The sequence below is a fragment of the Gavia stellata genome, chromosome 12 (assembly GCF_030936135.1).
Source record: "Gavia stellata isolate bGavSte3 chromosome 12, bGavSte3.hap2, whole genome shotgun sequence".
NCBI classification, from domain to species: Eukaryota; Metazoa; Chordata; class Aves; order Gaviiformes; family Gaviidae; genus Gavia; species Gavia stellata.
The window spans coordinates 93,285-115,990 of NC_082605.1; the positions used below are offsets into that span (position 1 = coordinate 93,285).

At 60.5% G+C, this 22,706-nt stretch overlaps 1 protein-coding gene across 1 annotated transcript; it reads right to left on the reverse strand.

The window, feature by feature from the left end:
* Positions 1–3,064: 3,064 nt before the first annotated feature.
* On the reverse strand, positions 3,065–21,018 carry LOC132317890 (maestro heat-like repeat-containing protein family member 2B; the record flags this gene model as incomplete). The annotated part of the gene is made up of 30 exons (XM_059823385.1): positions 20,892–21,018; positions 20,227–20,366; positions 19,474–19,596; positions 18,756–18,921; positions 18,257–18,355; positions 17,577–17,728; positions 17,096–17,239; positions 16,439–16,531; positions 15,870–15,939; positions 15,644–15,757; positions 15,165–15,238; positions 14,705–14,824; positions 13,580–13,687; positions 13,225–13,384; positions 12,839–12,879; positions 12,409–12,550; positions 11,683–11,735; positions 11,153–11,260; positions 10,794–10,913; positions 10,486–10,608; positions 9,505–9,666; positions 8,789–8,856; positions 8,087–8,171; positions 7,180–7,303; positions 6,369–6,478; positions 5,017–5,108; positions 4,612–4,774; positions 4,123–4,319; positions 3,375–3,512; positions 3,065–3,176 (listed from the first exon to the last, which is right to left on the reverse strand). Coding segments are annotated over exons 1-30 (3,528 nt in total), but the record flags the coding sequence as incomplete, so codon positions are not given.
* Positions 21,019–22,706: the final 1,688 nt, after the last annotated feature.

The window sequence follows — 22,706 nt, forward strand, 5'->3', positions numbered from 1 at the left end:
TGTCTGTGGTGGGGACATCTGTCCAGTAGAGCCCCCCAGCAGAGGGTCCCCTTCCATCCCATGGTGATCTGGGAAGCCGAGTCACCAAAGGCAAGGCTTGCTTTAGTCTTGCTTGCAGGTCTGGACCTTAGACAGCTCTCCAACCTCATTGTTCCAGTATCATCCCTCTCTCCGCATCTGCCCTCTTGATGCAGCTAAGGATGTCATTCTCCAGTCTGAGGAGCCAAAAAGGACCGACCCCAACTGTCCTCCCTCCTCTGCCAGGCCCAGCCTTGGAAACCAGCTGGTTGCATCAAGGAGCTCTATCAAAGGGTGGGAAGTTTAGGCAAGGAGCATGGGGAGGCATGTCCCTAGTTCTGGGGGAGGGGTCTGAGACAGCATTCCCAGAAAAAGTCACGGACATCCCTCCACACACCCTTCCCTCCCTGCATCCCTGACTAGTCAGGCAGCCCCAGCTCCAGCTGTGCTCCTCTGGCTCCATCTGTGTTCTGCCTCTCGCCTTTCACCTTGGGGCGCAATGGGTGGGGAAGCCACCGTGCATCCCAGAGCCTTCCTTCAGCCCTTGGATGAGGAAATTTCCCCTCTCACCCCTCCTTCCTTGCTGGAGAGCCCTCAGCCATCTCTGCTCCTCGGGGCTCAGGGTGACAGGGCCGGCCCGTGGTGGGAAGGCAGGGAAATCTGTTGGCCATTGCGGGGACGCCGCAGCTGAGGTGGTGTTTGTCCTGGCCTCTGGAGGGATTTCTGCCCGAAGTTTTGAGAGCAGCAACAGGGACAGCCACATCTGAGCGAGTCACCTGTGGTGCCTGTTGTGCTCCCGGAGCAGGGAATGTCCCACAGCCCAAAATCTGGGTCCCACCACCCCAAGAGCCTGCCCCCCCGCCCCAGCCCTCCACACACAGGGAGTGCCTGGGGACCCCTCAGCTCCCACAGCGGTGGTGTGGTGCAATGGGACAGTGCAGCCTGGCCGTGCCCTGGGGGACTGCGGCTGCAGGACTGGGGCCGCGCTGGCCTGGGGCTCCTGGGGGCACTGGGCCCCTGTGGGCCAGTGTCACAGGCTTTCCCCCAGCCCCCGACCCAGCCCAGAGCTTGGCTGTGGGGCACCCACAGGAGTGGGGCAGGAGGGGGCTGCTTGGGGGGAAGTGAGGTGCCAGGAGTTATGCTTGTACTTGTTCAGAGGAGACTGTGCTCTGTAAATAGCCCGTCTTCAGCGGCTGTTGGGGTTGCTGCTGTTACTGTTACTGCTGTCAGGAGAGCTCATAAAACAGGCTAGCAGGCAGAGCTCAGCCCCTTTCAGCTCTTGCCTACTGGAGCCTTCCCACTCCACAGGTTCATCTGTTTTCCAGGCCTGGCCTGATATGAGAAATCTCCCCCAAAGACATTCATCTCCAGAGACTCCACTCTGCAGGGACTTCTCTCCCCGTGTCTCTGGCTTCTTGGTCCTTTGCTTTCTTTCAGGTGATGCAGCTTAACCAAGGTGTTTGGTCTGTATGAGCAGCAACTCAGGGAGTTACCGGCAGGGCTGAGAAGCTCCGTGGGGTTGGGAAGAGGCTCAGACCGTTGGAGGGCGGCACAAAGCCCGATGTGCAGGGAGCCAGGGCTCACACGTGCCTCGGACTGACCTGCAGCGGTGGGGCAGGACGGGGGTCCCTCTGAGACACCCTCATACAAACGCCTGCCACCGGAGAAGGTCCAGCTCGGTCGCTTGCCCCGCGCCTGACACACTCACCTCCCAGGACTGCCAGAGCCCTCAGCACTGCCGGTGCCCAGGGAAACCCCCAGCACCTCGGCCCTTGCTGGTGCCCCCTCCACGGCAGGACCCACCCCCCAGCCTGGTGTTCCACCCAGTCAGGGGCTCGACTCCCTCTTCCAGCTCCATCCTCACCTCTGTCAAGGAACGTGACTGTGCAAGGCGGGAGCACGTGTTTGAGCAAACTTTGCAGAGTCTTCAGTTCGGATCACACGTCTGGTGGGACCTCCGGGACAGGGGACCAGAGGCTTACATGGGCTCGCAGCAGGGCCAGGGTGCCCAGCAGCCTGAGAGGTGAAACCACATCTCTGCTGATGGGCTCCCTGCGTGGAGCTGCCCCTGCCCCACGCAGATGTGCCCAGGCCTGCCGGGGCTGGGGAGCAGCACCAGTGGGGCCTGTGTTAGTGGGCAGGGGTCCGATGGGCCAGCCAGAGCCCTCTGCTACGCTCTGTCCCTCTGCTCAGCCCCTGAGCCATAGCTGACCCTTTAAGATGCCCCCCGACATTCCCCACTTGTCCCCCAGTGCCCCCCTTCTGCCCCCTGCCCACGCTCCTGTAAACTTCTGTGCCTCCCTTGGTTCCCCCCACCCATCCCCCAGTGCCCTCTACTCCCCCCAGTGCCCCCCTTTTCCCCTGCTACCCACACTGTGTCCCTGGGCAAGTGCCGTCGGGGGTCCCAGCATGGTAGGACACCAGGGGGCAAAGCCTGCTGTGGTGGTATGGTCAGGCCTGTCCTGGGCTGTTCCCTGCACCACCCCTTGCTGGTGCCATTGGTGGACATGCCGTGGTGGGAGGGGTGGCAAGGGGATCCCCATGGGCAGTGGGAGGGCACGGCAAGGCCCCAGGACCCCATGGGGAGAGCCCTACTCTGGAGTCTGTCCTGGCATGACTCCGTTGTGCCCAGCCCGGGAAGATCCGAGAGGGGCCGTGCAGCTGGCAGCCCCCAGCCTCGGTGTCACCCACATGTGGTCCCACCAAGCACAAGGGTGCCATCAGGGAAAAAAAAAAAAGATACAGCACCCTTTAGGCATCTTGTGCTGAGCTTTATTTAATTAACTCCTTGGTGCTGGCTGGGGCCAGGTATCGTGGAGAGACTCCTCTAGCGCCTGCCTCACTCGTGGCTCCTTGTTGTCCTGCAGCCCCGAGAGCTGGAACGACACAGGCAGTGCCGTGGGGACCTGGTCCTGGCCAGGCGCTCCCCTGGCTGCTCCGCTCCAGGGACCTTTTCTCCAGGGGTCTTCCCACAAAAAAAGACATCCCAAGGAGCAGGATCTCGGTAAAACCCTCTGAACCCTTCCCTCCCCACCCCCTGCCTTACCTCAGCAAAGAAGGCTGTAGCTGTCACCCGCAGCTTAACTGAGCACGAACCCAGCCATGGCAAGAGGTTCTTCACCAGCCAGGGGGAGACGAGCCCAGCCTGGAGCAGGACGCTGCACAGGGGACACAAGCGAGGGACACACAGTTAGCCAGGAAGGCCACAGGCCGGGTCTCCAAAATTCACGTGCACCGATGCAGACACTATTCTTTAGCTCAGGACGGCTTCCCAGGCATGCCGGAAGGGTCCCCACAGCCATTTCCCTGGGCACAGCTCCGCAGGAGGCAGCCAGGTGCATCCTTGGGGCTCTTACCTGGTCAGGAGACGCACCCCCTCAGGGTGAGCCAGGGCGTCTTCCAGGCGAGCCCACACTGACTGATCCATGAGCCGCTGCATCCACGTCTGCGCCATGCATTTGCCTAGCACCAACTCTATAGCTGAAAGGAAAATCCTGGCAGAAGAAACAAACCAGAAAATAAACAAACACAAACAAAACAAATCAAAACAACACCACCACCACAAACCCAAGGAAATCTCAAATCACAGCAGGTTAGGGGAATACTTATCTTCAGCAGAGCTAAATACCCCTGAGATGCTGCTTCACAGCCTTCAAGACTGCAGCTAACGACACTGGCATTTTCATCATGCCCCAAACCCACTGACGCAGAGGAAAACCCACACTCCTAGGCTTACTCCATGCCCGATACTTGCCAAGGCAACACCTAATACCTCTTCCCACCAGCATTTTGTGAAGAATGACACCAGTGCCCACGAGAGCCTCTGCTCCCAGTGGGGGCCCGTGGAGGGAGTGCAATGCTGGTGTGCATGCAAGGGTATGCAGGAGGCAAGATGACAGCCGTCCGCAGTACGGGTTGCCTAAGACCTTCCTGCCTGGGAGCTGGAGTTTCCCCATGAAGGAACAGAAGTAAAACCAACCATGACGACCGGTTTGCACATCTAGGAAGCGGGGCAGGTGAAGCACTCCCTCAGCCCCACAAAGGCACGTGCCTTGGCGAGGGGAACCGAAGCCAGCCCCTCCATCTGCCCCTGTGGCGCCTTACCTGCAGGGCTTCTCCTCAAGCACCTGGCCCTCGAGGAACAGTTGTCTCCAGCCTTCTCCCAGGGGGGAAAGCAGCCTCTCCTCGTCCAGCATTTCACTGGCCCACCTCAGGAGGCTGGGAAGGAGGTGGGGAAGCAGCTGCCTGAACTCCTCCATGTCCCTCAGGGCAACCACGACCTCGGAGATGGCACGGGTGATCTGCAGAGAAACGTGACCAAGAAGCACCTGTTCAGGCAAGGCCTCTTCCCACCAGCCTGGTTCCCCTGCCTGCCTGGGGCAGGGGGGGTTACTGTCCGCAATTGTCACTTCTGCGACAGCCTTGTGGCTCAGGAGCACAAGACTGTGCCGGCTCCCCACACTGCTTGAGGCCGGCCCAGCACAGCGCCCTGGGAGTCTCCAGGGGCTTCTGCAAAGGGCACCTGACTCCCTCATGCCGAAGTAAGAGTTAGCAGGTGCAAAGCTGCAGAAACATGTCTGCCGTTGAACGTACCATCACAGTCTCCAGAACAGTCTGATGACTGTGCTGCTCACAAGTGCAAGAGCAAGTCCACAGGCGGTTGTTTCCTGCTCTGTTTAGTTTCTCCACTAAGCACCTCAGGACCTGAATCACAATGGTGCTTCTCCCCAGGGTCCTCCACAGCTCCACCGTGTCACTGCAAGGGAAGAGACGTTCACCCCTGAGCCCGTATCCTCGCAGTCCTGCAGTGCCCTCAAACCTCCTCATCCGCAATGGGGCTTACGACGCCCCACTCACGGCAGAGACACAAGCATGCAGGCTTGCAACACTCAAGACTGTTCAGGCAGGAAAAAAAGTCCTGCTTCTCAACTGGACCACCCCAGGGCAAGCAAGCTGCAGGGTCTCTGACTACAGCGGGGAAGCGGGTAGTGCACGTACCTGTCCATGGGCAGACCTTTCTGGAGGAGACTGCTGATGAGGGGCTCCTGGTGAAAGCGGGCCCGGAGCAGGAAGGGCCTGTGGGTGCTCTGCTGCATGTAGGTGCAAAGGGTCTTCAGGATTTTTGGCACCTGAATGGAAGAAGAGGAGAAAGAAGGGTTCGGTGTATCCTTTATCCCCTCCTGCGGGGCCCAGACACAGTCATTCAGCACATGAGCAGTGCCTGCTCCCTTGAGTCCAGACCTAGCTCGAAACCTCACCCCTTCCACCCTGCCTGACCCTGGCTCACATCTGGAGCTGGATGTGTTCTTGGCAATTGTGCGCACGCACGCACGCACAGGCATGCGTGCACTCACTCGCATGGGCCTGGGCCCAACCGTATGAGCAGCTGCGTGCCCTTGTGCACACAGAGGACACAGACACGTTTCACACCCAACACTTGAATACCTCACCCCACCTGTTTGTAGCGATGCAAGAGCAAAAGCAAACACCACAGTCGCACATGGAAAGCAGCGACAGCAATGAACAAGTATGCAACCTATGGAAAACCTGGCATGCCCAGCAAAGCTCAGAGTAGAGGGAATTGGGGAGCAGGGAAGAAAGAGCAGGGTGAAGTGAGTCCCAGGGCAGGGAGGACTGACAGTGACCCCAGAGGAAGGGGAGGAACGGCAAGGTCGGTGCCTCCTAGTGCCTCACTCGTGGGAAGGACCTGGACAACGGGAGACTTTGGACAAGAAGTGCCCATATCCTTGTCACCAGCTGGAGCAGACCCCAGCAGCAGTTGCTAATGCCCGGCTCAGACCATCAGTAGCCCCTCGGCTCGGCACACAGGTGGTGTTTCTTGAGCCCATGCCAACTGCACAGGCTGCAGTGCAACAGCCGACAGGAGAAAAGACAAAGTGAAATGGGAAAAAAGATCTCCTTTACCTCCTGGAGTATTTCCTTTCTGCATTCCTCCAGGAAGACAAACACCCACTTCTGCACTGCTCTTGCACGTGTGGGTGTGACATGCAGCAATCTGTCCCGGACAGCGGTCAGAAAGTCCGTAGCCTGCGCTAGAGGGATGCATTTGCAAACAGCCTGGAGAGAAGTCAGAAACAGGAAAGACCATGTCACAGCTCTGCTCCAGCAATTCAGAAAGGAAAGAAAACTTGACGGGACTGTTAGTTCGGCAGTCACGGAGGAGGCAATCACTTTTTCCTCTGCTGTGCACACGGTGCTGTTTACATCTAATGCGGCTAAGCGATCTGGACAGCTTGCTCTGGAGCCAGCAAGAGACTCTGGAGGGGAGCAGGGAGACATGCAGGAGCCCAGGAGCTGGGCCCCCACCCCGCTGTTTTGGGGCCAGTTACCTTTGCTATTTTGGTCCAGGTCTCCACCGGAATCTCAGTGTCCGGGCTGTTCAGCTCCTCAGCCAGGCACCTGATCTCATCTGCCTGAAACACCGCCTTCATGGTCTTGGCTGGAACAAACACCAGGAGAAAAGAGGAGTCACGTCTACAGAAATGCAACCTCTGGCCCTAGATACTGCTAAAGGAGAACCCAAGGGGTGGCAGTGAAGGCCACAGGAAAACCCGGGGCCCTCCTGAACTCAGTGCAGCAGGATTTCCCGAGCCTGATAAATGGCTGACAAATCCCCGGCTGGAAAGAGCCCTCTTCCTCTGGGAACCTTCTGCTGGGGCTTCAGGGTTTCAGCAGCTTCTGCTCCTAGCAGCTGCACCCCCTGTTCACGCACAGGCCACCATCGTCTCTGGGAGGCAGGAAACCTCCCCGGGACTACCTCAACACAGGCGGACCTTTGCAGCACGCTCTGGGCCTGCAGCTCAGAGCCCTCCTCCCTGCCCAGTTTGCTCTGGGCAACAAATTGGTTTCCTCTCTTGTGCTTGGCAGGATATTTCTTGCCTGGCAGCGATGAGTTTGGAGACTGCCTAGGGAGCTGCCTGTCTCTCCAGGCTCAAGGCAGGGAGCGAGGGGGAAGGCACCCTCTGAAACGTCAGGGACCTCATCCGAGCGAGTTCTCTGACCACCCTCTGTCTCTCCTTGAACATGGAGGGGGACAGACATGGAGGGGGACAGTCCCCAGCATTGGTGACAACGTCCTGCTCTCAGACAGCAGTGGGTGAATCAGGCTGAGCAAGGCTGGGAAGTGCCCGCTCTCCTCACCTTGCATTTGGAGAAGGTAGCCAAGGCATACCCATGCCCTCCGGCAGGACATGGCCAGGCAGTCGCTGGTCAGAGTCACCAGCAGTCCCACCAGGGAGCCGAACTGCTCACAAGAACGTCCTCTCTGCAGGGGAGAGCAGCAGGAAAAGGGTCGCAGGCAGCCCCAGCACCCGCTTGCCTCTGCTCCAGGAGCAGCAACCGGGCAGATGCAGGCAGAAGGCCTGCCCCGTAATCCCTGAAGCCCCGAAACCCAGCACCCAGTTGGGCAGGGCTCCCTTCTGGGGCCATGAATGGTGGGAAGGGGGCACCAGGGTACACGGAGGGGCTCTACTCACCATGAGCTCAAATAGCTCCTTGCGAGCTCCCAGCAGATGGGCGCAAAACCGCAGGGCTCTCTCACGCTCCCATCCATTGGCTGAGGTGAGCCAACCCTTCAGGACCTGAGGCAGGGTGCATCTCTCTCACCACAGGCATCTTTCTCTCCCTGAGATCCCTCTCCCCCTCCCTCCTTCTCTGGCCCCTTCCCAGCATGGCTCCCGGCCCCACTCAGTACTGGCACTGCAGCCTCCACCGCCTCGCTCTCTCCAGCCGCCTCTGCCTTGAGCCAGCTGCTGCTTCCCTGCCGGCGTCTCCCCGCTCCAGCCTTCCCCCAGGCTGCTCTCACCCAGCTCAGGGCTGGCTCTGGGCTTTCCCTCCATCAGGGCCCACTGCTCTGCCTGGCCTGAGGCTGCAGTGGCCGGGCGCTCCCGTCCCCCAGCTCATCCCCTGGCCCGGGCCAGACACACAGCCTCAGAGCGAGAAGCCAAAGCCCACTTTCCCATAGGAAAGGTATCCATCTCCTAACACCCTCTAAGGCCTCGACCCTCTGCCCCTGCGACACTTTCCCTGTTGCCCCATGGCTGCTCACATGGATCACGTCGTCAAAGCCGGCAGAGGTCTCCTCTGCCTCCAGAAGGGTTTCGATGAGATGGCCCAGGTCTTCCATGCCTCTCCTGTGCAAAAGCTGAAAGCAGGAAAAGAGAGCTGAGGTTCTGCATCATGGGGGCTGCCGGGGCGCACTGAGGTGGGATCCTGACCCAGGGGTGGGCAGGCACTGGCCGGTGGGTACCTGCATGTTCACAGCTGCCCTCACTGTCTTCTTGCCCTTTTTCATCCCCTCCTTGGAAGGAAAGGACAAGACAGTCTGGCAGCACACTGCCAGCAGCTTGCGATTTTCCTCCCTGCTCAGAGGTGGCCTCAGCTTGCTGGCCAGAGGGAAAAGGAAGAGAAAACAGAAAGGGGATTTACTAGCCCTCTCCAGAGGGGCTTAAACCACAGCTGGGTTCCTCTTAATTGAGCACCCCAAATCCAACACCCCCACCCCATGCCAGCAAGCACTGCCTTCAGCGCCAGCAATTCCTGCCTCCTCCCAGGCAGCAGGCAAACCCCCGCCCCCAGGTTAAGGAACCCCGGGGACTCCCTTCCTGTGGGAGACACCCAACATGGGGGACACCCTCCCACTCCACAGCCCCAGCAGCTCCCGGCCCCATGCTCAAGGCCACTGGGGCTGCCCCAGCCAGCTGGGATGGGGCACACCAGGAGTCCCCAGAGCCCGGGGAACAGACCTCACCTCAACTCCCCTAGGGCCTGGAACACTCCATACACCAGGGAGTCCCCGGGCTCCTCCTTTATCCAGTCCTGCAAGTCCCAGAGAGAGAAGCGCAGAGTTGGCAGTGCACAGGGGCACTGGACAGCCCTCCCGTCAGGCCTGGGCAGACACTGCCCCGTCACCCCCACACATCCCCAAAGGCACCGCAGGAGGGACCCTGCTCCCCAGCCACAGCCACCCAGCACCAGCACTCAGGGGGCTCACCAGCTCCGTACACAGCTCCAGGAGCTCGCATGAAGCCCAGAGACCATCGTGCCTCTGGGGAAACGAGTCTGATGGTGCAGCCCAAAACTCCCCCGTGAGATTGCCCTGGCTACGGGCACTCACCAGCAAGGTCCACGTCGCCTCCTGCTTTAAGGAGAGCTCAAAGCTGCCGCAGTCGCCCACAGCCTGGATGGCACAGCTGACCTCAGTGATGCTCTGCACCAGGGCGAGCTTGAGCTGCAAGTCCTGAGGCCAAAGAGAGCAAAGCACCCCTTCAACTCTTTGAAGGGCTGAGAGGTGGAAGAGGAGCATGGGCAGGGGAAACCCATGGCGGGGTTGCCTCTGGACGTTGAGGACAAACCCTTCCTTGGGAGATCTTCAGAAAGAGACCATCCATCTCGGTGCACCCCAGCCCCGAGGGGCTGGACCTGGGACACCCAGGCATCCCTGCCCTGCGTGCCCCACGCTCCTACCCTCTCTTTAGCTCTGGAGAGCTGCAGGATGTTGCCCACGATTTCTTCATCCACACGGGTGAGCAGCTGCTCCTTGGGGGCACGCAGCGCAATGCCGCTGTAGGTGCACATGAGAGCAGCACGAATGGCCTGGGCTCTCTCCATCTGCTGCTGCTGCTGTACCTGTGTTGACAGAGATGCCCTGAGACTCCTGCAGGCTCCTGCAGCAGGCCTTGCCCTGCACCTTCCCCAGCTCCTTGTTTCCCTGGGCATCTCCCAGCAGCTCCCCAAGCTGCTCCTCGAGCTGCAAGCTCCGGGGCTGGGAGCTGTTCCCATTCCACAGCTTGGTTTCTCGCATGGGGATGGGGACGAGGTGCAGCCAGCATCGCACACACTGCTGGCTCTTTTACCACTGAGTTGAGAGGTTGGGGAGCTGCCTGGAGCCCTTCTGTGGCAAGGTATCTGACACAGCCTGTCATGGTGCTGCTCAGAGACGTGCAGCCCGTGCGCGTCAGGGGTGCGGATGAGCCCAGTCTGCTCACCTCCCCAGGCCAGGCTGCACCGCTCTCTCTGCAGGGCCCTGCCCTGCCCTGAAAGGCGTCCCCATGGCCCCGAGGTGGGGGGAGCAGAGCCAGCGAGACCTCGCCAGGCTCCTGCTCCCAGCCTCAGCTTAGAGGAAGCGGCAGACTGTCCCACCGTGCCCACCCCATCTTGTTGCCAGCTCCTCCTGAAGTTAAGTCAGGGGCCACGTGGCTGCAAGCAAGCAACCGCTGCAGCTGCCCCAGCTGGGTGGCTCTGATCCACCCGGTGTCAAACCCCGTCCTTTCCAAAGACACCTCAGGGGCCCCAATGCCAGGACATCCCCTCTGAAACACAGGTCTCGCGTAGCTCTTACAAGAGGGCTAACCTAAAGGCAGCTGCCACGGTTTGGCTGCTGCAGGTGTAGAAGTGGAAATAAGGCCAAAAAAGGAAAGCCAAACAGCAAAACCCTGGGTCCCTTACCTTCCAGCCCATGGAAGTCTGAGACAACCCGTCTCTGGTGGAGGCGGTGGAGAACATCATCACCGCGTCCAAGACCAGGTGGAAGTGGCTCTGGGCAGCGTGGGACACAACAGAAATCATTCCCTGCAACCACAGAGAAACAGGGAGTCGGCTCCAGCCCAGGCACTCAGCTGTGGTCAGCAACAACGGCCAGGCAGGACGTTGCAGCAAGGGGGAAACGGCAGCAACGGGGAAATCAAGGTCTGGAGCAGCCCTCCCTCTCCCCCAGGAACAGGCAGCAGATGCTCAGGACATGAGCACCACCTCACCTGGGCCTCAGACAGCTCCATGGGGTTTGTCTCCTGGAGGAACCTCAGCACCTGCCCTTGGACGTGTCTGAGGTCCCGACAAGCTGCCAGCGCTGTCCCAAGAGCCTTGTACAGGAAAAGCTGAAAGAGAAGAGGCCAAGCCCAAGATGCGGTCACGGCCCAACCTGTCAGGAGACGACTGGCCCCAGGAGGACCCAACTGCCCCTGGGAGCAGGCGAGGCCGGCCGCAGTGCCAGGCTGTAGCCAGCCACTGAGGCAAGCCAGGGGGAAGCGCCTTTTGGGTGCCAGGGAAGAGGAAGAAGTGGAAACCGCCTGCGTGGGCAAAGCACCCCGGCCCCCACATGGGGCAGGAGACACACCTTCTCCCAGGAGCTGGCGGCAGAGCTGCCCAGCTGCTGGCTCAGCTCCTGGCTCAGGTCCACAGTCCAGGCCTTGTCCTCGATGGGCTCCAGCGACGCTCGCAGGAACTGGGGTGAACAGGAGAGGAAGCCCTTGGTCAGGGCCCTTTCCACACTCACATGTCCCGGGATGCTGCTGGGGGAGAGCTGCCGGGAATGGCAGACTCTTCCCCTGCCCCACCCAACCCTCTTTTCACCAGCGTCCCTCTTCTCCTAACACCTCAGGTGAGACCCCCCGGCACACCAGACATAGAGGAGGAGGCAGTGCTAAGGCGTGTGCCACAGCGTTAGAGGGCATTAGCCATCAGCCGTGGCACCTGTGCAGACAGCAGCTCCTCTGAGCGGGCAGGAACCTACTGCAGGGGGAGGCGCAGGGCGCTCAGGAGGTGCCCCCACCTCCTGCTGCCTACACAGGCAGCCCTGAGCTTCCTCCCACTTCTGCTCCCTCTTCGCCCCCTCTATTTGTGACATCCCCTCCAAGGATGCTGTACCTTGAGTACACGGTGCTCCCACTCTGCAGAGTCCAGGCAGTTCCCGGTTTTTCCTAGAAAGCAAGAGGAAGCTGCTATTTAAGCTCACACCAAAGGCGAGCCCGGTGGTCTCCTCTGCCATCAGACCTCCCAAAAGTCTAAGGCCATCAGCCTAGAAGGGGCCTAGCTATGCCAAAGCCCTTGCGAGGCCCAAGACACAGGAGGGATCCCAGGGGCATTTGTCTGACCGCAGCAGATCCCCACTGCTTGACTGCAGCTCCCAGAACAACTCCGACCACTAAGTCACAGCACGCACCAGCAACACACATTTTCTCCTTAATGACCCACCGCTTTTTACCCACTTGCAGCCCTTCTCCCAGGCTATTGCCCAGGACGGCTGCTGCAAACCTGGCCTGGCCTGGAGACTTGGTCCTCCAAAGCCAGGGGCTGCACCCCCTCCAGGAGCACCAGTCCTGTCCCTCCCCCAAACACCGTCCCGGGCAGGCCGGGGGAGTGCCACCAAGACCTGGCTGCCAAGGGGACAAAACCAGCCCCGTCCATCCCCTGGGCCGAATTGACACTGGGGGACGGCTGCCCCCAGCCTCAGTGCTGGCTCCCTGGACGGGAAAAGGCAGCAGAGCAAGTGCTGGGGAACTGGGGACAATTCTCCTCCGTCACGCTGGGAAGCTGCATTTTCCTGCGCCCACTCCCTTCCCTCCAGCCTCTCCCTCCCCACCCGCACTTTACCTTCCAGGGACTGCAGCAGGAGGGGCATCTCAGTCGCCCACGCTGCCCCCAAGGCTCTGTGGATCCTGCGGTGGAGGGCCTGCAGCAGCTGCAAGGCAGCGACTGCACGTTCTCCACTCTTGTGAGGAGCCGCCACCACCACCTAGGCGAGGGCAGGAGAGAAAGGTCGCTCCTGCTGCCAGAGCCGCAGCTTCTCCCAGGAGGGAGGGAGGGAGCTCGGCACCGCTCAGCCAGCAGCGGCAGCTGAGGCCTTCACCCGGGGTGCTGCCAGCCCGGAAAAAGGAGTGGGATCCCCGACGGGCTCGGGCAGACTCGGGCATGCTGCCTCCTCCTCGGGGGCTCCCAGCACTGGCCTCAACGGCATCTCTGCCCCGGGCTCTCCCACCACCCCTGGCCAGGAAAGCTCTTTCCCCAGGGCCCCACTACTCACCAGCAGTCGAGCCAACAGGGCCTGGGGAGCCGGCAGCCAGGCTGCGGGGAGGAAGAAAGGCCGGGTGAGCCGACGAGCCCCCACCGTGCCCTGCCCCTTCGCGCCTCCAATGCCTCGCACAGGGCTGAGGGCTGAGAGCAGCTGCGCTGCTACAGCGCTGGCCTGGGGGCTCCCCAGGGCTGCCCAGCATGAGATGAAGGCAGCTCCAGCGTGGCCAGGAATGAGCCCCGGCTCACCAGGAGAGCGCTGCGAGCAGGAGAGGCGGGCCTCTGCGCCGGGCAAGGGGCAATGCAGAGCTCTCTGGGGCTCTTACCTGGAGGGGCGCAGGGAGACACGGACTGGCCCAACCCCCGGCCAAACCCAGCAGCGCTCACTGGGGCTCTTACCTTGCTCCTGGGAGTCCACGGCATCAGGCTCCTCCTCTTCTTCCTTGCACCCTGCTCTCTCCCACCTCTCAACTAGGGCTCGGAGACAGCGGGAGAGCGGGATCAGCATGCCACTGTACTGGGCTGGCACCACGTACTGCAGCAGCCTCGGCCACAGGAGCTGCAGAGAAGAAGTGGGCAATTCACCGTATTGGCATTTCCACTCAGCTCGAAGACGAAAAGGGCAGTCTGCGTTTCCCTGAGCCTTGTGCACTTCAGCACACATGAGGGGAGAGGTTCAGGGCATGGGAGAGCATGAGGAAAAATGTCCTGAAGGCAAGAAGTGGCCACAGCAGCAGGGCACAGGGCGACTTACTTTGGTCATCCCTCTCAGAGAGACATCCAGAGAGCCCAGGATGTCCATGCACAGGGCTCGAAGAGCTCCATCCTCCTGCGTTTCCCAGGGAAAAAGGCCTCCTGCCACCTGTACGACAGAGTTGGCAAAAGCCCCGTTACTCTCAGCTCCTGACCGACAAGGCTCAGGCACGACTCACCAGTACTCCTGTGCCAGCCTCTCAGGAGCACTGACCTCCTGGGTCAAGGAGGACAAGGACAGCTGGAGCCAGCTCGAGGACCAGGTCCCGGACCCTGGGAAGGACTGGGAAGCCTGGGAACAGACAGCGCCGCTGCTTGTCTGCCCAGATCCCAGGGCCCAAATGCTGCTGTCATGCCACTAAAGCAGAGGTGAGGAACGTGCCCTTCAGCAGGGCTGTGCTCAGTGCCAGCCCCGGCGGCGGCAGCACACCCAGCTCGACGGATGCGGAGGGGCACCTGGAAGCCCTTTCCTTCACCCTGCTCCCAAAGCAGAGCCACCCTGAGCCACAGAGCAAAGCGATGCACATGGACCTCCCAGCTAGAGGGAAGATCCTCAGCAAGTCAGCGGGAGGCTCCCCAGCTTTCATCTCCTGGGCACCCAGCTGGAAATGCTCCCCAAAGGGACTGCCAAACGGCCTGTCCCCTTGCCAGAAGGGATGCGGGCCCCCAGACTGTTATCGGACGGGCAGGGTGTGCTTTGGAGGGCCAGAGCACGAGAACACCACAGAAAGTTCCTCTAGCCCGGCCCATGTGTCTGCACTGGCCGTGTTTTTCTGATTGTCCATCAGCGTTTAAGGATGGAGGATGTCCTGTCCCTACAAGCCCCTCCCTTTGCAAGGCGGCTTTGCGGAAGGCACGTGTGGGCACAGCTCAGCCCGTGGGGTGCGCAGGCAGCCCCGCAGTCCCGGGTGGCACGCCCGGGTGCAAACCCACATCATCCACTGACATCTCCACCGACATCAGCACAGACACCCACGAGGAACGGCCATTTGGAGGCCGCTCTGACGGCCGTGCCAGCGCTGATGGCCCTGCAGCGTGGAGCTCTCCATGGCCAAGGATGCCTGCAGGAGCTCTCAGCACAGTCCAGGCACCGGTCAAAGCCCCGGCTGTCCCGCTCTGCCCTTACCAGTCTGCCCGAGCTCCGGCTGAACTCGATGAAGATGTGCCCCACCACATCCCATGCCCAGCAGCTCTGGGGTCCGGAGCTGAGCAGCTCCCGGATGAACTCCAGAACTGCCCTCCGCACCTGCCAGGGGAGAGCGTGGTTACGGTCCTCCTGTTCAAAACCCAAAGGGAAGCCACCTTTGCTTGGGGGCAGCCTTTGTGGCTCGCGGAGAGGTGACAAGCACACGGCAGAAGCTTTCGCTCCTGGCATCAGGGCTGGGCTTTAGCACCAGGCTGGATGGGCATTTGTCCCAGAGAGCACAGTGACCTCCCCGCTCCACTCTGCCAGCTCTCCCCAGGGAGGAGCCATCACCCACCGCCTGGGCAATGCGCTGGTGCTCCCCAGGCACCCCAGCTCTGCCCTGAGGGAAAGGCTTCCTCTGCCTCCCCTGGTGGCATCGTCCCTTCCCAAACCAGCTCACCTGGGCACTGGGGTCATGGCACACTGACCCCATGGCCTCCACCACCTGGGGCAGCTTCTCTCTCACTGCAGGTGCTGGAAGAGATATGGAGAGGTGTGCGTTGAGGCAGAGCCCCGATGGCGGAAGCTTCCAAGTTTTTCACACACCAACGGGACAGAAAAGCGGGGCCTGATTCTGACTTCACAGGAGGCAGCAGCGTAGCCAGAGTCACTCCGTTTCTAGAGGCACAGCTGGTTTATAGGGACTGAAAGCTATGGTAATATGGTACCACAGAGGAGGATGAGAGAAACAGCATGGGTACAAGCAGCTCCTGTGCGCACCAGCCCACCCGCCCGCCTATCAGCCTGCCCGTGTTACTGAGCTTGGGGCATCATCCCTGCTGTGCCGCCATTTCTAACTGCCGGGGGACAGCTCGAGCCCTGTCGCGGGGCGTCAGCTCGGCTGGGGGACTCGTTCTTTGCAGCTCCTTTGGCACTGACCGTCAGAGTGGGCCAGTGCTCCCAGCAGGCCCAGGGCTGCCACGTGACCGGCCTCAGTCCCACCACTCAGCTGGGAGTGTAGAAACATGACCGTCTCCTCGGGGCACATTCGTGCTGCAGGGAAGAAATCGCATTCTGCATTAGCAGGCAGCTGCCCCACCACCACCCAGGACAGGGAGGGAGCTGCCATGGCATGGCAGGGCATCGCCCAGCCTTCTCTCCTTACCCTGAAGCGTGATGCAGCGGGACAGTGCTGCCTTATGGGCCAGGCCAGGCTCCTTGGTCACATCAGAGAGCTGTGGGAACGAGGTCCGTTTTAGAGAAAGTTGCAATAGTGTTAAGAGGGACTGAAATGAAAGGGTGCTCTCCGCTCTCCTCTCCCTGGGCACGGGACCCACAGCCAAAACCCAGCCCACCCCACGGTGGCCCCGGGCACACACAGAGCTTTGCAGCAGCCCTGGCTGCCCAGGAGCTGAGGCTGAGCGGTGTCGCAAGGCTGCCCTTAGGCTGCTGGTGCTCCAGAGTCCTCCTGCAACTGGGCTGAGAGGGAGATTGCTGTGGGAACTGGGCTGCCCCTCAGCCCCTTCCAAAGAGCCGGGATCAGGCATCCTGCAGCCTTAAGGTGGCACCTGGATCACAAATCCTGGCGTGCTCCTGGCCTGCAGGAAGGTCCTGGCAGAAGGACACCCTGCCCTGCCCTGCCCTGCCCTGCCCTGCCAGCTGGCAGGTCTTTCCCCTCCATGGCAATCACGTGTGTGGGCCTCAGGCCAATGACTGGGCACAGGCTCCCCTTACCTGGTGGTGCACAGCGGTGCTGATGGCAAGAGCCGTGCCCTGTGGTATTGGGGTCTGAACTGCCTCCAGCATCTCCAGGACATAGCTGAGGCTCTACAAGAGAATAGGGGAGGAAGAGGAGGCTAAAGCCACCTAAAGGCACTTGGGAAAGAAGAAACCCAGCACATCTGGCATAAGGGCAGTCCCTAACAGCAGCTCCGAGAGAAAACCCCAAACCCTCCTGCACAGGGCTTCTTGTTTGCCCTCCCCTCAGAGACGCATCGACAGGGTGTCTTTCCTCTGAACAGAGCCCCCTGTTGACAACTCAGTTTCCTGGCACTTCCCACTCATCATCAGACTTTGCCCCTCACTGGTTGGGACTGGACATGGCCCTGGGCACTAGGGCAAAGCTCTTCCCATGCACAGAGCCCTAGGGTGGTGGCAATGCCTCCCTTCCTGAGAAGACAAGCCCCAGGGACTCTTGCCTGCCTCCTGGCCCCCTCTGGGTTGCTCTTTTCTTGCCCAAAGAGCCCAGGAAGCCTCAGGCCTCCTCTGCTCTCCCTCTTCCTTCTCTAAGGGCTTCCCAGCTCCTCCTGGCACCCCACAGCTCCCCAGCGCCTCGTGGCACTCGCGCAGACCCACCCCAGCAGCCACGCTGGACCCTGCACAACACCTCACCTCAGTGACCCGGGAGGTGTCTCGGACCTCCTGATACCGGTGCAGGAGCCAGAGGACATGCTCCCAGGCATGCTCGCGGTACTGCTCCTCATGCAGAAGGACCTCCATCATGGCAGCCACAGCCCTGAGGACAGCCTGCTTGTCCTGAAGAGGGAAGGGAGAGGCTCTGTTTGGAGGGCTGAAGATCTGCCTAGTGCTCAGTATCCCCTGGACAGCAGTCTGCCCTTCCCACTGAGAGGGGTTTCCCTTTCCCTTCTGCCCTGCAGCAGAAGGGCCCGCTCCAAAGGAGAGGGAGCATTTCCCCACGCTGGTACCCCAGCCCTCCCTGCAGAAAGGCCCCAGGACTCGGCTGCTTCCCGTCAGGGAGCCCCCTCCCCTCACCCCTCTGCTTGCACCCCACTGGGCACAGACGGACCCACTGACATCCGACACAGTGGACATCCCCGCTGTGGCCCCAGGCGTGGAAAGCAGCACTTCTCACCTCCTCCTCCTTGCAGTCCAGCCAATGTACCGCCGCGTAGCGGAAGACCGGGTAAATGGCTTCACAGAACTGTGCTACCCCCTCGCAAGGGAAGGGGCATTGCTCCCGGTTGCAGAAGTACGTGTTGACTCCTTTTGACCATTGCTCCAGAACTGCACCAGGAGAAAGGAAAAGGGAGCATGTGAAAGTCTGCAGCAGGGACGGTACCTTGCACCCTCGCCCAAACCTGCTTTAAGGACAGTCCCAAGCTTGGCAGGGCTCAGCCCAGGACCAGATCTGGATCTGAGGGCAATCTCTGCTCTGGAGGTGTCTGGATTCAAACAGCGCACTGTTTCTCTCCTCCTCCCCATCGCACCTTCTCCTCCTCAGTGGCCCCTTCCCCTCCAGCATCTCTCTCTGCAGGCCCTTCCCTTCCCTTCCCTTCCCTTCCCTTCCCTTCCCTTCCCTTCCCTTCCCTTCCCTTCCCTTCCCTTCCCTTCCCTTCCCTTCCCTTCCCTTCCCTTCCCTTCCCTTCCCGGGATTCCCCCACTCATTCTACACGCTCACGGCAGTTTGGGATCAACAAGGCCTGACCTCGCTGTGGGCTGACGCCCACCCTGTTCCTTCTGAGATTACATGGAGGCATCAAAGGCCACCCTAGCCCCTGCCCCTGCGACCCCGGCCAAGGAGCCAGCACTCACCACTGCAGACGGTGCGCAGCATCCGGCCACTCCCCACCTGGCTCAGCGTGGCGCGCAGGGCAAGCAGCGTCATTCTCACAAAGGGGATGCACCGCAGGGCTGCAGAGAAGGCAGGGACAGAGGGACCGAGTGTCAGTGAGAGACATGGGAGACTGGTGTCCATCCCTGGCAGGGCTGGGGCTGCTGGGCCACGCAGGACATGCCAGAGGGTATGGGGAGGGCTGCCTTCCCCAGGGGAGATGCAGGGAAGCCCTTTGGGGAAACAGGGAGGACAGTGGGGGGCAGAGACCCCGCGGGTTTGTTTCCAATGGGTTCCCACCCTTCGGGAGATGGGATCAGGCTGGTAGGGCAGAGTTGCCAGCTGGCCCTGGCAGGGAGCAAGGAGGCACGACAACTCCATAGCCCTCTAGTTCAACACAGAGCATTTAGGGAGGGGGTGGATCCTTTCTCCCCATTATCACAGACCCCTGCCCAACCCAGGAGGCCAAGGGTGCCATACCGTAGCTGCGGGCCATTTTGCCCAAGGTGAGGAGCACAATCTCATCAGGGACCTTCCCCATGGCCTTCAGGTGGCTCTGGAGCTCGGGCATGACAAAGTGGAAGTGGGAGCGGGCCAGAGCCACTAGGACATCGCTAGCGGCTGTCCTCATGTCACCTGTCACACCCTGCAAAAGCATCACAGGTTAAACACTCCCGAGAAAAAGGCTGAGGCACTTAGACAGTCTGAATGACCCCATCTCCTCTGCGAGAGCCCTTGTGGCAGTTGTGCTCGGAGCCCGGCACTTGCTGCCTCTTGCACCCTAGGGTAGGCGAGCAGCTCCCTGGAGAGACGAGGGAAGGCTTTTCCCTGGCGCAGCCCTGTGCCGCTGCCCCCTCTCCCTCTCCACGGAGATGCCAGGAACAAACTGCCGCAGACTCAGGACCCCCCTGGGACCTCTCCGTGGGGCTGGTGGGTTCCCATGGCTCTTCCTCAAGGCAGGAGAAATAACCTTGAGCTTGAACCCAGCTCTTGCTCAGTTCCAAACAGCCCTGAGGCTGCGGCTCTGCACAGCTCTCTGTGTCCAAATTCCCTATAATGACAAGTCCCCAGAGCCTCTCCCTTAGGATCTCCGCTGGGTCTGAATAACCAAGGAACATCTCTGCACCACTCTGTATTTCCCCCAAAACCAGGGGTGGAGGCAGGCTGCTTTGGTGGCCTTGAAAGAGAACAAGCTCACCTGGGCTGCTCGCATGTCACTGGACGCCTCTGCTAGCAGGCGGTTCACGACACCGCTCGTCAAACGGCCGTCATCTCCCTGCAAGACGCTCTCCAGCTCCCGGTATGTCTGCACTCGGTCACCCTGGGGACAGGCCACAAAGCAGGGTGATGGGACTTGCTTTGCCCTCGTTCCCAGGGAGCCACGAGAGAGACCTGCTGCCCCCCAAATCATCTGTGTGACACGGGCACGAGGTACAAGCTGCAGGCATTGGTCAGGACAGCCACGGGGGAACAGCAAAGATCTTCCGCAGCACCTCTGACGTCAGCAGAGAGCCAGACAGGGAGATCGACTCCACCAGGGTAAAAGGCCATGCAGGGAAGCGTGGGAACGAGACCATGCCCTGAGGAGGGGAAGCCACGAGCAACCTGCACCTTGGGACACAGCATGCATCCTTGCACCGGCACAAGCCCTGGCGCTGGGACAGTTCCCAAAGCAAAGCTAAGGAAGGGCCTTGGGCCCTTGGGCAAAGGTGCTGGAGAGGTGCTGGGATTTGTGCCAGAGGCTTTGCCGTGCCCAGACGAGTGCTTTGAGCTCCCGGGGAAAGGAGCAGGGAGCGGTGGCATTAGCGCAGCTTGAGCAGCAGGAGCAGCGCTTGGGGATGAAGCGCCTGCAGGAGGGCAGAGGTGCCGTCAGGCGAGATCCCCCTCGGCCATGGCAGCCAGGGAAGCCAGGGGTGAGGAGAGGGGAGCCCTCAACCCGCCCCTGCCTCACCTCATTGTCTTGCAACCGCTTTAGCAGAGAAGTCCCAACGGCCTCAAAGGTAGTGACAACCACTGGGACGGTTCCCGTTGCCCTGCCTGCGTCCTCAGAACGCGCAGGTCTGGACTGGGCACTCAGGCATGGGCAGAGAGCTGGAAGAAAAGAAAGAAATGGTTTTGCTGGCTGCAGGGCTTTGCACCAGGGAGCGGGGAGGATCTTCCCAGCCTCCCCCAGCACTAACAGCCTGTGCTGGACTGTACCGGCAAGAGGGCAGTCAGTGGGATGAGGGGAGGGAGTCTTCCCCTCACTGCGGCGGTGGGAAGAACACCCTGGGGGACTGAGCCCATCCTGGGCTCCCCAGTGACAGAATGGCAGCAACGCGCTGGAGCGAGTCCAGCGCAGGGGCCCTGAGCTGGGTGGGGGATGGACACGGGGCTCTGCGAGGAGAGGCCAGGAGGGCTGGCGCTGGCCAGCCCCAACAAGAGCCGGCTGGGCCGGGTCATCTCTGAGCGGTCCCCAGCTTCCCCACGGAGGGCAGGGAGAGGATGGAGCCAGAGCCCTCTCGGAGGTGCCTGGCAGCAGGATGAGAGGTGACGGGGACACAGCCCCCAGCACCTGGCTGGGACAGACACTGCTTCCAGCAGGCATCAGCCCCCAACCTCCCGCCAGCCCCTCACCTCTGAGCGCTCTCATCCTCCTCGTGGCAGCAGGATCTCCCGGGTGGATGCACTGCTCCCTCCGGGCAAAAGCCACGAGAAACTGGGGCAGCACCAGCCCCAGGAGGAAGATATAGTGCCCGGCCATTGTGACACCGCTGCAGGGCATGGCACCTCACAGAGGGCCGCTGTGACACGGGGACCCGTGCTGGGGACACGCCACGGGGCGGGGTCTGGACACGGCAGCACCCTGGGGACCCCCACAGGCCCAGAAATGCAGGATTTCCCCATTCTCCATCACCTGCATTTGCTCGTGGGCCTCAATCAGCTTTAGCAAAGACTTTCTCCAGACAGCCCTTCCCAGCTCTGTCCCCAGTCCACATTCCCCTCCAGGGACCCATCCCTGGAAGCATTCAAGGTCAGGTGTGACGGGGCTCCGAGCAACCTGATCTAGTTGAAGATGTCGCTGCTTGCTGCAGGGCGGTTGGACTAGATGGCCTTTAAAGGTCCCTTCCAACCCAAACCAGTCTATGAGTCTATGATTATATGACCCAAGGCAACGCGGTCTCAAGGGGACTGCCCTCGCCTTTGCCCTCTGCATTTTCTTGCCCTGGTTTTCTCCAAAGAGGAGGCTCCTGCCTGTGTCTGTGTGTGCCCTCCCCTGTGTCTTCTCCAAGAACATCTGTTCCCATTCTCCAGCCAGGAACAAACTGGGCAGAAACTGGAGACCTCCAACCCATCACACCCAGCTGCATGGCAGAAAGACAAAGGAGACTCATATTCAAATGGAATATCCTTTTGCTGGTAGCTGGACTGCGGATGAGCATGGGAAAGCTGACCTTCCTAGAAGGTTTCTCAGCTCAAAACCAGATGAAAGGATGACCAGAACTGCCATCTCTACCAGAGTAGGAAATGCGCACATACCTGTATTGGGTCTGGCTGAGATGGAGTTGATTTTCCCCATAGCAGCCCTCATAGTGCTGTGCTTTGCATTGGTAGCTAGAAAGGTGTTGATAACACACCAGTGTTTCGGCTGCTGCTTTGCAGTGCTCACACAGCACCAAGGCCGTTTCTCCAACATTCCCCCCTCACCAGTAGGCTGGGGGTGGGCAAGATCTTGGGAGGGGACATAACCAGGACAGCTGACCTAAACTGACCAAAGGGAGGTTCCATACCATATGGTGTCTGCTCAGCAATGAAAGCTGGGGGAAGAAGAAGGAAGGGGGAGGGATTTGTTATTTACATTTGTCTTCTGGAGCAACCGCTATGCGTACTGAAGCCCTGCTTCCTGGGAAGTGGCTGGACATCGCCTGCTGATGGGAAGCAGAGAATAAATCTTTTGTTTTCTTTTGCTTCCACGTGCAGCTTTGGCTGTATTGAACTGCCTTTGTCTTGACCCATGAGGTTTTTTTTCTTATTTCCTCCCCCCGTGTCCTGCTGAGGAGGGGAGTGATAGAGCGGCTTGGTGGCACCTGGCATCCAGCCAAGGTCAACTCACCACACTATCCAAGGCCTTCATGCTACTTGCAGGCATAGGATTGCATGGGGGTTCAGAAAGAAATTTCCATACAGTCCTCTGGTCTTTATGAAAGGGTGGACATGTGCTCATCTGTTGGTTTTTTGGGTGTGGGGCTGTGTGTGTGCCTGTGGGCGGTGTTACCCCTTCAGTCAGGACGCAGGCGAATCGAGACAACTTGCTGTTATTTGACCCTGGTTTTCCACGCTGGGTTGTCTGACTCTGCCTAAAGAATAAGGGAGTGGGTAAGGCTGGTGCTGCACCCTGCAAGAGAGGTTGGTCTGCAGAGGATGGTTTTGGAGCTTGTGAGTAACAGCAGG